Genomic DNA, 15,841 nt, shown 5'->3' on the forward strand with positions numbered 1-15,841 from the left:
ACATTTCTCTTTCCTGCCCTGTGTGAGAAAGTTGTGATTTGTCCCTGTACAGAGCTACAGACCTGAGGTTTCCATTGCAATGCCCGCCGACCGAGACACCGGCCAGTGCAGGCAGGGTGTGCTGAAACGCTGGTACAAGATGGAAAAACAGCTTTACAAAGGCTCCATGAAGCAGCTGAAGCTCCAAAGACATGCTCGTACCCTGATTTCTCTCTAGGAAACAGTTAAGGCTGTTTAAATTTTATTGACGGTCAGGAGAAGGAACAGATTAAAAGTACAATCATTTTGCTGAAGTGAGAAGAGCAGATACTCAAACGTGGGTATTCACTAGTGAGCCGTCAATATTGGCCTGAAGAAGGCGACACCTGAAGGCAAAAGACCCAATCCCCAAACGTGCGCAGGTTCACACTTCTCCCTTGGGGATTCCAGGGAGGAGGCGACTCGAGGGAATTAAGTTAAATTAATGTGCATATGTAGCTGAAGGATTGAGGCCAAGGGGGGATTAAAAAGCAGAAACTATAGCAACAGACTAAGGACAATAGCTGGAGCATTCAGTGTAAGTGAACTTTTCCCCTTTAAACCTGTGGACACTACAGAAAATCCAATCCAAACTGTGGCTAGGTTAAATCATAGCATGGAACAGTTTTAGAAAGGTAAATACCACCATTTGATTTAAGAGTTTCAACCTTGCTGTAAAAAAACTGGTCAGCTCTGCAGACAAGCTTTTTTTTTTTTTTTTAATAACTTTAAATATATTTTTAGTATACAAGGTTTTCAATCCCTTCTCAGGAATCCTGCAATATGCAGCAGAAATTGTTATAAAACTTTCTGTATATGGAAGCAACTATGGGTTTTAGAGATTCCGTACTGAATGAATTTTCATTTAGGATTCTCATTTAAATCCCTGCAAACAAACCAGAAGTTTTTATTTAGTTTTACTTGATTTTACCAAATGCCTTATGCAAAAGCCATAGACTGTTTAGTTAAATATATTATTATACGTACATGAGATATAGCCCTACTACTGCACATGCTTGTTACTAGAAATAACACAGACATGAAGCTAAACTAGCTACAAACGCATGCATAGCATAGTTTCAGTTCTTTCTGCAGAGTTACAGAATACTGTCAGAAATCCCATTACAGTCAAAATGCATTGTGATATGTTCAAGATGAAATTTCTCTAGAAAAACAGAACAAAAACATTTCCAATTCAACACTAACTATAACTTTTACTCATTCTCCTCCTTTTCAAAAAGAACCTTCCTACATGATAGAAAATAGGTATGGGCAATTTAATCTACCCCCCTTTTCTTTTCTCTGGAAGACTGAGAATAACTTATCCCAGCAATGTAATTATATGACGATTACCATAAATGAAAGGTTTAAATCATTTTTGCTACTCCAGCAATAAACACAAATACAACAAACACAAATATAGTAAGCAAGAACAAAATGATACAAATTACTGCGCCATAAAGAAGTTGTATTTCTGAAAATTACTGCTGGGTCTTGACAGTGAACTAGTTGTGTTTGTCTGACTGCCATTGTTGCTTTCCAAAGTAATAAAAGCATTAAAACATACTTGTTTAGCGAACCAGTATACAGAATTCCAATATGGACCTGCCAGGAATTTGAGATTGCATATTAAGAATAGTTCCCTACTTTTCTGCACAATATACAAATTAATGTGTAAGGCAAAAATAATAAGCATCACCACATGTAAATAGAATATAAAAAGGTGTGAGCAAACACTTTTGCTTTGAAATTTTCTGGGCCTGATCTTTCAGAGGCTAACTGCACAGGCAAATCCAGACAATCTAGTTTTCCACAAAGGAAAATCAGAATTGCTTAGATTTAAACATTTATTTTCAGACGTAAAAGCCTAAAAAAACCAAACCAAAACAAAACAAAAAAAAAACCCACCCACCTAATAAGGCATCAAACAATGTTTCGGCCAAAACCAGGTAATACACAGACAAGCTGCTATGCTAAAATAAACTCCTCTACAGCTTCTATTCAGCATTCTCTCAAGGCAATTTCTAAATTACACAAGATGTATTCGGACTACTCCGCCGACCACTGCTGTCACCTCAGGAGTGGAATTTGGAGCTTGGATTTTATGATAAAGTTATTAAGCAGCTGAGCAGCTGAATCTTCATGCCAGGTTTTGTGATTTAACAAACTGATATTTCTAGGACAGACAGGACAACTAATCTTCATAATCCTACCACATAAGCCTCAGAGACATTGATAAAGCTTAATAAAGCAACAATGGAACCAAGGAATTTATAAGTTGGGTAACTGCTCTTTTCTAAAAACACCAAAGTTCATATGTGATATATAAATGAGAGGCTATTTGCTATTCTGGCAAAATACTGTAGAGATGACTATAAAGGACAACTGATTATTGCTAAGTACAGGAACGCACAAAGTCTGTGCCAGCCCAGTCCAGTGATCTGACTAATTTCTGAGGTTGAAAGGCACAGGACTCCTGTACCAAGACTGATGTTGTAACTTCAGAGAAAGATCTTTTGGAAAAGATAAAACAACAACAAAAAAAAGTCATATACATGATCGCATGCATAATTCTAAATGTAGTATTTTTTTTGTTTAATATTTATTCAAGGAAAAAAAATCTGCCCCCAGGGTGAGAAGCAGTATCATCATATTCCAGTCATAGAATAAAGGATTAAAAACAAGATGGGAGGGGCACATTTAAAACATAAAAGCTCCCCAAGTCTTTCCTGCATGCTAGTAACCATTTTAAAATGTCATCAGCATCCTCCCCTCTCAGTAAGCAAGGTTAAATACACAGGGTAATTTTGGGTGGAGAATGTCCATTTCTTCATCACACTTAGTGAAATCATGGTGCAGGAAGAGTCTTCTAGTAAAGAAAATTTCTAAAGCCTTTTCAAGCTGGTGAGATCCTGAGCAGCCTCCTTGCAAATAAAGCTTGCCTGTGAACTGATCAATGTATAAAGTAGCAAAGGATGTAACAAACTGGATTCTTATTATACAAACTGCTCTATTTTCCAACCTCAGCTTGCATATTGCTGTGCAAATACCAACTTCTCAGCAGTGAAGCTCCAAATAATGAAGCTTGTTATTTATTTTTTCAAATAAGCATCAATGATTTTTCCCATGTCCTGCTCCAGGCCTTCTCCTTTCCACTGATCAACTGATAAAACTGGAATGAAATAAGGACAAGGCCAGAGCTTCATTCAGCTGTATTGTTTCTCCTAAACTCTTCTAATGTAAATGTCCCTAAATATCTGCACTTATGTCCTGTTTCTTCATCTGATTCACCAGCGGAGAAGAAAAATGTTGTGGCTTGGTAGGTAGAGCTCAACCTATTACTCAGTCGATAAAACATTATTTGCCGTGTTACAAAAGGCTGGAAGTTTTTGTCATCAGCAGTTAGACCAATGCAACACATTTCCATTAATATTTACAGCCACTATTCTGTTTTTATTCTTAAGTGATTTACCCTGGATTTCAATTTATTTTATTTGAGGTAAAAAGAGAAAAACACCTGGAAAGCTTCTTCCATTCAATTTCTATTCTGATATGAACATCCTTTTTTTCTGCTTCAAATACCATTCCATTCTGTGCTTACCAATTTTCTCAAAACTTCTTGTAAAATGTACTTCTATCAAGCCTTGCAACATTTTAATCTGTTAATGTAAATCATGCAATTTTAAATACCTTTCAAATTTTAATGAGTGACATTCCAATGAAGCAAAGAGAAAAATAAATACAGAAACATCCAAAACTGATTGCACAAATGTTTTCAGCTGCTAACACAATATTCACTTTCCACCGTGGTTTTTAATCAGTACTAAAATTTGTACTGATGCCATAAATATGCATATTTTATGCAGTAATTATGTTTGTCTAGAGAGAGAATGGAAAGGGAGGTTTGTCTACAAGTTCCTTTAGGTCTACACACTCTTGACAAAACAGCAATATGAGTTTGTCAAGTTGTCAAAATTAAATAGGTATTTAGGGAGTTAATGCCAAAAATTATCTACTGTAAGACCTGACCTTTTTCAAAGTCATTTAGAGACCAGACAAACAGACATTTTGAATAAAATATACAGAAGCAAGAATTGTGGCATGTTTGATGTTGATCCTTCAAAGAAATGTGGTTTGAAAGGCTGTGTTCTGTTTTGTTCTTTTAAGTTTACTTTGAAGAAATGCTCCATCCCTAAACCTCCTTCTAAGCTTTAACATCATTTCTTCCCAGATTATCATATCCTCCCCACTAGAGCATGCCAAAACAAGGTAAGGATGAGAGACTTTAAGACAATTTCAGTTGTCCCTGAAGGTCATTTGATTTTGTTAAATGTAAAAAATTGCTACACCTAAACACAGTTTTGCTTTTTTAGTACACTTGTAGGTGGAATAAACTTGTTATTCTCTTACCCAGGAGGGCGATATGCCGGTAGCTGGCTCCTGTTTGTTTTTTCCCTCTGAAGAAGAATGACCATGCTCTGCTGTCCTGAGTGACAGGACTTGACAGAAAGATCATATTACCTACACCCTCTGGAGTCCTCTACATGTCAAATCTGTGCTCGTCAGCTGACGACAGTGCCATTGACAATACATGAGATCCTTCCAGTGCAAGGAGAAAACCAATGAGTTTACACCAGTGGGAAAGGGCTTCTCATATGCACCCTGCAGTAACAGATATTTGCAGTCTTTGCGGGGGTTGCACAGATGGATTAAGTGAACAGGCCAAGGGCCACAGGCCTCCAGCATTCTTCCACAAGCCCACAGACAGAGAGGAACAGTCAAACACCTCCCCTAATTCCTGGTCAATAAATCCAGTTTTAGGATTTCTCTCTCAAGGCAGAGAAATAAGATGTGTGAAAGGATCCTTGATGGCTGCAGTATTTCAAACAAAAAAATGTATATTTCAGTACAAGTACACAACCTTTCCTCTTCAATTATTGGGAGTATGGATCCTACTGCAGGTGACTGATGTGTCTTTCTGCTCACAGGATGATGGAAATGAGGAGTGCCAGTCACATCAGTCAAGCAGAGATGCAAATGCTGCTCTTTCAGATCTAACATCAGGCTCAAACTCACGTGAGTGTACAATGCTCTACAAACACAAGCGGAATAGCCCACATCTCAGCTTTGCAGATTTCAGGATCAATGGAAGATGCTACCTAAGCAGTAGCACAGCAAACCTTGACAGGCAGCAGGGGAGGTACAGCCACCACCTCACAGAGCAAAATGTCACACCGACTTATCCACTTAGAGTGGATCTGTGATGAAATGTCCTGGTCTTTAAGCGCAGCCTCCTACTGACAAAGAGAGACTTAATCTCATCAGTGTCACCATGTTAAGCCAAGTATACATATGAATGATGTCATTTCTTCTTTGGACTGGAATGCCTAATATAAGTTTACTGGCTGACTTGGGCAAAGGGTTTAAAATACAGCTAGGTGGTCACTGCAAATACAGCAGGAGCTTTTTTTGCACCTATTTTATTTCTTACAAAAGGGAGGAGAAAGGTTATCTGGCCAGCACTACTGGGGTGAATGTAAGACAGAGAGCCAGTCTGAACCAATGAGAAATTGGGACCCAACTGAGATAATACAGCCAAGCTGGAGTGATGTGCTGGTCTGGGAGAGACTGATAATATCTTGCTCACTGACAGTCCTGTAGTAAACTGGTAATGCATGTTCCTAGGATGCCTTTTCAAGAGTAAGTACAGCCTGTTCAGAGAAGATGTTTTGTTAGAATCTAGAAAGACTTGGCAGGTGAGGGTGCATGTAGAGTCCTCTGAACAGTGTCACTGTGAGGACACGGTTCATAGTGACATTGGTAGGCCCTTCAATACAAGTTTCAATAGCAGGAGGTGATCTTCAGTTGGCAAATCTGTCAGGAGCATAATTCTTCCTGGCAGTGATCACATTTCCTTCCCTTTATAGAACTCGTTGCTAAACTCCAAATCGCCCTTCCTCGGCCAGCGACATGCTTGGAACCGTAGCTCAGATCCTGGAGTTGAAATAAAATGACCCACCTGAGACCAGTGGCAAGGGAGATGAACCTCATCATTTCAACATTGGATGAGGCTGTCAGTGCTCAACCAATGCAGACGGCACCCTTTCCTCTCCTCTACTTCTCCCTTTCCTTATGGGCAGTTTCTTGTGTCCCAAGGGCAATGAGGTCTCTGCAGTGGGGTCTGAAGACCACCTTCATGGACAACTTCAAGAAGCACAGCCAGAACCTGATGCTCTCTCAGCTTCCACATGCAGGAGGACACAAGCAGACCGCAAGCATGCCAGAGACATAGGCAGGCACCTCAGCGAGACACAGCTTCTGCTGCATCAATTGTAAGTATCAGGTCACTGTACCACAACTAGAGCTTAAAGTCAGGTGGCCTGATTTAAATGGCTATGCAGCTTTGTCATGCCAAACAGGTATGAGAGGATCAGCTGCCTGAAGATTTCTGCACTCTAGTTTTACTTGCATGAGCAACTATACTATACTTTTTCAAAATTATTATGAAAGGAAAAGAGCGGGAAAGAGAGAGCAGGAAAATCAAAATAGGTAGGTAACTCAAACCCCAGAACATATTCAACACATTCAGGGTTCCAGTTTGTGGCCATGTCTATCTAAAAGACTCTGTTTATAGGCACGTAAGCACCAGCTCAAAGAACAAAACCATCCCTCCTGAACCAATGTGAGCAATCACCTTCTGTTTTCACAAGGTTTTACAATCCACAGTGTAATCTGAACTAAAAGCAGGTCTTCTAAGTACACACTTAGCAATCAGAAACGCCTTCCATGTTAAAAATGCATCTAAATCATGTGTTGCAGGGATAAAATTTAGGACAAAGTTCTATACACCTAAATACAGATCATGTGATGCTCAGACTCCTGCTTATTCAGGTAACATACCACAACTACCTATTAACCTGTATTGCCAACCTCCTCCCCTCTTTGGTTTTCTCAATATACCTTCTCAGATAGTTTCTTTGCATCATGATGATTCCATTTCTTTGCACAATGATGATTACAGACAAGCCGAGATTCAAGGAACAGAAAGATAACTCTTTTGAAAGAGAGGAAGTGTATGAGAAGGGACCTACATGTACCTCACTGATGCTTTCTTTTTATTCATTTCACCTTTGAACATGAAGCTACATAACCTGCAAGAGGCAGTTTTGAAATGCAATTGGAGCACAGTGCAACATCATTAGTTAAGGCAACTGAAGCTGCACCTTTAACAGTACGTCCAGTTTGGCTAATAGTACAAACCCTCACTGGAATATATATGTCATTATACCGTAACTGTCCATACTTATGTCTGATCACTGAAATAGCTTTTATTTCAACACCAGAAAAAAAGGCTAGGTAGTTAAGTCCTCTAGAAAGGAAATTCTTCTTTATTCCTTTACCAGATCCTAGAGTTGTCTGTTCCATTTACAGTATTCTTCCTACTGGTAGGTTGTGACTTCAAGAAATAGACTCTTAAGATTTGGAATCCAGGGCATTCAAGTAATTTCAACTATTAATTAGCCTGTTGATTTGAACATATTTTACCTTTAAATTGTTACAGCAGTCTCTCACAGTTTCGAAAACTGACTTTTATGATGAGCTACTGGGGACTTACTAATGGATTGAAGGTTTCGCTTTTGTGTTGTAGCTGAAAGGAACAGTATCAAGAACAGATCTTAAGTGGGACCTCTTTAAAGGTTAACTCCCCTCAGCAGCTAAACACAGAGATGATGGGACAGTGCTATGAACCTTACAGTAACGTATGTTGCTTACTCTGCATTGCCTCTTCTGAATGCACTATTAGGTCAAGCAGAATTGCTTTCATTAGTACCTCCAGATGTGCATGTGCACACTTGCTTTGTCTTTCTATGTGCATGCAGAGAAACATTATATTAATTTAAATGCCCAAATAACTGAATTAGAAGAAGAACTAACACAAATTGAAGATTTGTTTAAAGCGAAAATTGAACCCATTTACTGCAAGGACAACCTTGGATGGGAATTTTTAAACCCATCAGAGAATTAAACACTCAAATCTCATTGAAAGCCAATATAGTTTGGGCACTGATCTTTCCAAAACTCTTCTAAAATTCCTAACTTTAATGAAACTGATTTAGTTACAATTTTAAAGCAAAGGTTGCATGAAAACTTCATCCTTCATTGACAAAAAAGAAAAAGAAAATACCAATCAGCAGAACATCCTCAAAACACTGTGTACTTGTTCCTCATTAAATAAGCTATGCCCATCAATTTAAGGGATGGCTAAGGTCCTAAAAGTCCTAAAACTTGCATGTACAGAAACTGTTTACACATCCATTGACTCATGAAAAAATTGAATAGGGGTATGTGCAATTTCAAGTGAGAAATTTATACACTTTATTAATACAATGTAGAAATCTCTTCTAGAAATAGCTTTAAATAAAAATTCCCAAATACAGAGTAGTTTAGTGTCTCTTTAGTCTCCGATGTTGTGAAACTGTAGCCACATAACAATAAAGCAAACCTTTTATACTCTATTTCACAACCGCATACAGATGTAAGGACCAAACCCCAGCACTGGAAACAGCAAGGGCTCTCTGTGTAGGGGAGGGGGTGGGATTTGGGGAGAGTTCACGGGAGCACTCAGAAACTTCCACAAGAAGGGGGCAATGCAAGCAGGGGACTGGAGGAAATGTCTCTTGTCCCCCAAAATTTTCAGCTTTATAGACTCATAATAGGACATCATCTGGGCTTAGAGATTTTACCCAGTGAAAAAATTTCTCTCTTTCTCCTCTTCCTCTTTTCTGATGAAATCATCAACGCTATTCTGAAATGCTTGGACTAGCCTTAGCACTATACTGTGTCTACACATCTAATAATGAAGATGAACCATTCCTATTTTCACTGTACCTGTAAGCAAGACATTTCCTTTAATATACAACTCTTTCGCAGCTTTAAAATGTTTAATACTATGCAGTATTTAAAATCAATTTAGAGAAGCTATAATACATAAACACTAAATATATCCAATGGAATAACCATAGTAGCAGCCTTTCAATTTCCATGGAAACACCACTGAGACCACAAGATAGAAATCCTAGACAAGTGTTAATCTCTTAAACCTATATAAATTCACACTTTGAAAATGCAGTAATGCAATCTTAAAAATAAACAAAACAAAAAAAAACCCCACCCAAAACTGTTGGCTCTTCTCATACACAAATCTCTTCATACAGTCATCCCATAAAGCACCCCTCAAAGCAGGGGTGCTAAAGGCAGTATCTAAAAAACAACACACCATGGTAGGGATGAAAATAACTTGGAAACTGACGTCTTTCCATGCAGTGTTTTTAAGAGATTAAAAATACACCAAAGTTAACAACAAAATCCCATATTGCCAGCAAAACATCTGTGGCTTGGGATGGCAGTGCAGAAAGGAGGTCTGCATAGCTGCATCATGTAAAAAAACAGCAGATGAGGAGAAGAAAAGAAGCTGGGGGGGCAGAGAGGGAAGGCTGAGCTGGGAGAAGAGGATGAACTGAAATCTTCGATCTCTTAAGCTTATTCCCAAACAGAAGAGAGCTCCTGGCAAAAGCTGAGACTGTGCAGCCAGACAGAGCCTTAAAGAAACAATACAGGACAAATCAGGTGGCAGCCAAAGTTATTGTTTCTCTTCTCCAAGCAGGCATTAAAATCTATTACATGGATAACTTCTCAAGGCTCAGAAAAACCCTGAATATAAAACCAGATTAATCTGGCCTGACAAATGTGCATACTTTGACACCTCTTCCAGAACCCAACAAAGCCCCCAAAACATACATGGCTGCTTCCTTTACAGTCTTGGTACACCTTGGGCACTCTGAGTTTCAGAAAATAGTAAGTTATTCCTTTTCGAATTAGAGACGGTGAAGCTCATGATTTGGGCAAGGTGAAAAGGGAGGAAGAGTCAGGCAAAGACCAGACTAGGCACAAAGGACTGCTCTGCAGCTACTGCAGACCAAGTACAGAAGGACTGAGAAAAGCATCAGGAACTCTCCTATTTGGGGAGCATAACGGATCATTATTTGGAAATGCCCAGGAAGGAAGTCCATCTACTCCACAGGCAAAATCATGATGCAAACTTTATCCTAAACACTTGTATTGCAAAGAAAGCTACAACTGAGTCAAGATCTAATACCTTATAAACCCAGAGCAAATGGCTAGTGCCTGCCCCAGCAACATAATTGATTCCCTGAAATTACATTATACAGAAGATGGAGGTTTAATCATATGCACCACCAAGAAGTTCCACTGATTATGGTTCACAAATTGAAGTGACCATTCTGGATTTCTGAAGGTATGCAATTCAGCTTTTTTGCTTCTTGTTACTCTTCTGTTAACCTTTTGGTTAGCGCATGATTATTTCTCACTAGGAATATTTCAGTAATGTATTTTAAAATTTCTTCTTGATTAATTTTGAGCCAATTGGTTCACTCTTAATTATCAGTGCAAAGACAAGAATTTAAATAGTTCTTTAGAACAGTCATCTGGTGTTCATATTTCAAGTTTTGACACATTTTGGATTAACTGAAGAATGTCGTATCCGGCTGAGCTTCCACAGCTAATCTAGACAGGAAAAAAATAATCCCCTGGGTTAGAATCTGATTGGGCCCCAAATTAACATGTGTAAAACCTCATCACCACTAAGTGACATACCCTGATCCTGCTTGGCTTGAGATCTAAAAGCGCAAGGTAGCATGGTTAAAGGTAAAACCATTATCAGAACAGGTGCTAAAATATATACAATGTAGAAAAAGGCTATGTGGAATGAGAGAGGGACAGATGAAACACAGATATATTGAATTCAAAGATTTCAGACTATAGAGGACAAAGAACAGTTTGTTGACTTGCTAGTGGGCACCTAACAAAACAGCACTCCCAGGGACCGGGTCACAGTTCTCAATCTTCCTGCAGAAACATCCTGTTGCAACGACAGTCAAACAGTAGAGGAAAGGGGTGTTGGCATAAGAAAAATAGGCTTATACACTTATGGTTAGAAATTAAGTCAGTGTGAATACAAGAAAGGTGATCTATGTTCACCTAGGAAATACAGAGGAAGACAAAAATAATCTTCAAATTGTTAGTAACCTTAGAATGTTGTTCTCTGTGAATATATTACATCTTATGTATCTCTACTTCCCCTCAACAAATGCTCATTCAATAAACCAGTCAATTACTTTCCATACAGGGTAGGGAAAAAAGATAACTATTTTGAATTTTCAGTTCCAATTAACTTTGGAAAGATAATACAAATGGCTTTCCAATTTGTTCAATTGCTTAGCACTGAAGTGCATCAAAGTGCAATTTTGTTTATTTTTGTCATGACACAATGAGGCATAAGAACACAACATCTTTATATGATGAAGCAATCCCAAATGAGCAATATTTCAGATTTTCTGATAAAAGTTAACTCTAAAATGCACTCTGCCACTACAAAACTAGAATTTCAGAAAAGATAATTCTACCATAGATAAACCATCTTTGCATGATCTTAAAACTATCAGTTATCCAACTCAGATCACATCAGTAACACAGAACTTTTGATGATTAAAAAACAGAAAAAGATGAAGGGGAAAACAGCTAGATAATCCTCAGCAACTATTCAAGCTATAAAACCCACCACTTTTCACTTTGTTAATAATTTTTACAATTTATTCAGCACTCTTTTAAAAATAAAACTGAGACACTGAATGAACTGAACTGTAATTATACATTCTTTAGAAGTCATCCAGTAAGGTATGCTTAAGACTGATAGTACCAGAAAGAATAGGAAAACAACATACACCAGCCAAAATTCTTAATCTCAAATATTGTGGCTATGTATAACTGTGCCGCACAGCAGAAAAAGTTGCATGATTTTCAGAAGGGAGGCATTCATTTCAGGAAAGCAGCATTTGGCTATAACCCAGTAGAATATTTGGCTGAGATGTTCATTTGGGCAGATGAAGTTAGACATCTGGGTTTTTATCAAGACAGACACAAACATCCTTTAAAGATTCAGATGTTTAATTTCATGAATCCAAACCAGGTACTTCAGTCAAACAGCTTACCAGAAAATAAGGAATCAAAACCAAACAACCAATTCATGTATTTAAAAATGAAAAAGAAAACTGTAAGTATAACTCGAAAGTTCTAAATGAAAAATGAAATTATACTTTGCTACATACATACATCTAAACAGACATATATACACACACACATATACATATGCGTGTGTGTACATATATGTGTGTATATATGTATGTGAATATATATAGATACACACACACACACATATATACACATATATACATGTATATGTATGTATACACACACACACCTGCCAAACCCTGCCACAATGTGTTCCTAAACATACAGCAAGTTTTAAAAGATTACCTGGTAAAAATACCATCCACAACACCAATTGTTGACTCCTCTGCGGGAACGTAGGAACCGATCTGTGCCATGACTGTGATCAATGCAACTTGCTTTATATAGGAGCTCTTACCTCCCATGTTGGGTCCAGTTATTATCATGACCCTTTCACCATCTCCCTGGAAATGCAAAACAGTGGTTAAATATACTGTCCTGCATGCGGTCCTTATATAATACATTTTGATGTGTATATGTGTCTTAGAAGGACAAAGGACATGTTCCCAGGATTATACATTCTGCTTCCAAGTGAACACCTTGCTTCATTCTTGGAGATAATTTTATTCACTTCTCAAGATATTTTGAAGCCTCAGACCCATAAATCTTCCCAAGACCCTTCCGGGTTGGTGAAAGAGAATCATCACTGTCAACATTAAATACTCTTGAGCAAAATGGGCAGAAAGAGGAGAAAACTTCCCTTTCTCCATCAAGGAGCCAAGAAAGCACTTTGAGAACTTTCTATGTAGTTTCCTTTGGGAGAAAGGAAAAATTCAGAATAGCCAATGCTGTCCATAATTTGGTTGTGATCTGGACTCCTCTGGTTAAAGTTCTCATTGATAAATAGGGAGAAGATCTGGCAGACAAAGATCTGACCTAGATTTTACACCCATTCCTATTGTTTTTGCCTTAGTATAACACAGTCACATCCAAACAGACTGGCTGTTACAAGAAATCAAGACATTAGAGTTCAATACTTGACTGCAACACAGATATTGTGAGCAGACTGTATCCAGTCTCCGATTATCACTGTATCTAATCTCTGCAATCCTATGAAAATGAAATCAAATGTAAGAGCTCATCTCAGCCCCAAGACTCCCCAGAGCACTGAAAACTCTCTAGGGCTCCAGGATAAAACTTTCTTCCTCTGGTGCAAGACAACTGCTAATAAAACTTTAAAACTCACCTATGAAGCAATAAAATTTTCTCAGGGCCTGAATCAAGGCTAGGAAATTAAGGTACAGAAGGACAATCAAACTATAGACGATTAGACTTTTCCTTTCTACTGTGTACACATACAACAAAATCCAACAAGTTATAAACTAATCAAAAGGCAACACATTCCACTGCCCCATGGGAGGAGCACGGAAAAAAGGACAAGCTGAGTGTAACAAACATTAGCCACATTACTTAGGAAACTTGGAAGTGATCAGGCACTATGACAACAAGAACAATGTAAGAATCTCCATGGAATAAACCTCATGATCTTTACAGATCTACTTTTCCATTGTGTTTCCATTCTGTTAATAAGGAGGCAAATAAAATTAACATAAGACTGTCAATTTTATATCATAATTCAGATCATACAGAACATACATGCAATCGGTACCTATTATATGCAAATAGCTGTTTAGCTTTTGCTAAGGAAACCCTGTCAATAAGAAACTAACAATATAGCCAAAACGCAGACAACACCATTATCAGGAAGAAAGGAGGGATGTAACGAAATACATATGACTACAGGGAGAAGAGAGTTTATAACATTCCAGTCCTCAGGATATGGTTTCAATACTACTACTAAAATTTTGTCAGGGCCACCATTTGGCTTAACACAACAGAATTACAGATAGTTAAAACTAGAGCGAGTTCATCTGTTAAAATCCACAGAACAGACTTTGCTTGCATGCAGGCAGCCCAAGGATTTGTGAGGCTCAACCCACAAATTTCTTGCATGTGTTTGGTATTCCTCCAGGGTCCTTCCAAGCATGTTCTGTGGCTGGTGGCAGGTTTGCTAAACCAGAAAGAACATATGCTGCAGCACCAGACCAGAAAACCCATCTACCCTTACAATTACATGAAACCACAAGCCAACATCTTATTGGAATTTGTGGCTAAAGTTACTAGTAATAAAAGAATCCATGAATACTTTTGGGGGTGGAAGGAAAGAACAAGTTGTTTATGTCAGGGCATGTAAGAAAGCTCTTCCCGAAGTTAGATATTTTACAACATTTCAGCTGAAAACATGACAGGAGATGCATTTTCCTGCTGATTAAAACACTTCAGTTTAAAACTAGAGGCATTTTAACAAACTGGATTCCCACCTACCTCTCACAGAAAAGAGAGAACTCAAACCGACAGTAGAAGCAAAGTTGATTTTACTAAGATTACTTGATTTTGTAATATTTAAGACGTGGAAATCTAACATTAGAATGCGGATAACAGGAGAAAGTGCATGATGATTACTGAATGAAATGCTGGATTTTTTGTAAATGCCATCTGTTGCTTGTTCTGACTTGATGAATAATTTTTAAAATGTTTACTTTTCACTGAAGTATTGCACAATATCTGTACCATCATTCGGCATTTCAAAATATGTCAAGATAAATATATACAAACTTGAATGGAGTTTATCACAGCAATATTCCACATTGATGTCTGCTACCTCTTCTAAGTTCACACAGTAGTACAAAAAGGCAGTTAGCATTCAGAAGTAAGTTGCAAGCACATTTTTACATTCATTAAGAACAGAAATCTAATATTAAAAAAAACAAACAGATGAATATTTAATGAAAAAAATCTCAAGATGACAGTAGTTTAAAAGAGAGATTTCAGTTCTTCAGGAAAAAAGCAAACAAACTAAAATATGCTCATCAGAAACAGATATACAGAATAAAATAAGGTAATGTTTTCAACCTCAGGTAACTGCATATGAATAGCAATTTTAAGTAATTTAGGTCATACAATTTAGGTAATACCGAATAGAAAGTGTTAACAAGGGTCCCCACACACACACTTTGACCTGTTGACAACAATACCAAGCAAGTAATAGTCTTCCTACTTCTCAAGATCATGCTACTTAATTCTCTAGAGCAGAAAACAATAGTCAGGGGACTTATGGCCTACAAACTACACATTAGGAAGACTTATCATATGTTAATGTAAATGGCTTCTTACAACTAATGTGCAGTCTACAAAATACGCATGATACTACATCATGAACAGTCAGAGAGCCAGAGCTACACTGCAAGATTAATAAGTGCTGTATGATTTTAATAATTGCAGAAATAATGGAAAACACATAGTAGAGAATTACCTAAATCTGAGATACCGCAGAAGTAAATCGGAAAACTGAGCCTATATAGGTGACAAAGAAACTGAAATTGCTGCTATTTTGTATATTATATACCCATAGAGAAGCAACTAGGAAAAAACTCCATGAACTTGAGATTAAAGTTACTGACAATATGCAGTCTTCCACGATGACTTTATTTAAAAAAAAAAAAAAATATATATATATATATATATACACAAAACTCATTTACCTTTCATAAAATAACTATTTAAACTTTCATTTTCCTAATTTTGAGATTGCCTTTCTTTTCATTTGTTTATGACATTAAGTCTGAACAAGTCTGCAGAATGTACCTGGCTACATGTCATGTCTAGCAACACTCTT

At 37.6% G+C, this 15,841-nt stretch overlaps 1 protein-coding gene across 1 annotated transcript in view; it reads right to left on the reverse strand.

Moving 5' to 3' along the window:
• MSH3 (mutS homolog 3) overlaps positions 1–15,841 on the reverse strand; it is a 109,766-nt gene that overhangs the window by 15,296 nt on the left and 78,629 nt on the right. Inside the window, exon 20 of the mRNA XM_067316741.1 lies at positions 12,412–12,569. Within this exon, the coding sequence (XP_067172842.1) occupies positions 12,412–12,569 (158 nt within the window). The remainder of the gene's footprint in view (positions 1–12,411; positions 12,570–15,841) is intronic.

The sequence above is a fragment of the Apteryx mantelli genome, chromosome Z, assembly GCF_036417845.1.
Source record: "Apteryx mantelli isolate bAptMan1 chromosome Z, bAptMan1.hap1, whole genome shotgun sequence".
Taxonomy (NCBI): Eukaryota; Metazoa; Chordata; class Aves; order Apterygiformes; family Apterygidae; genus Apteryx; species Apteryx mantelli.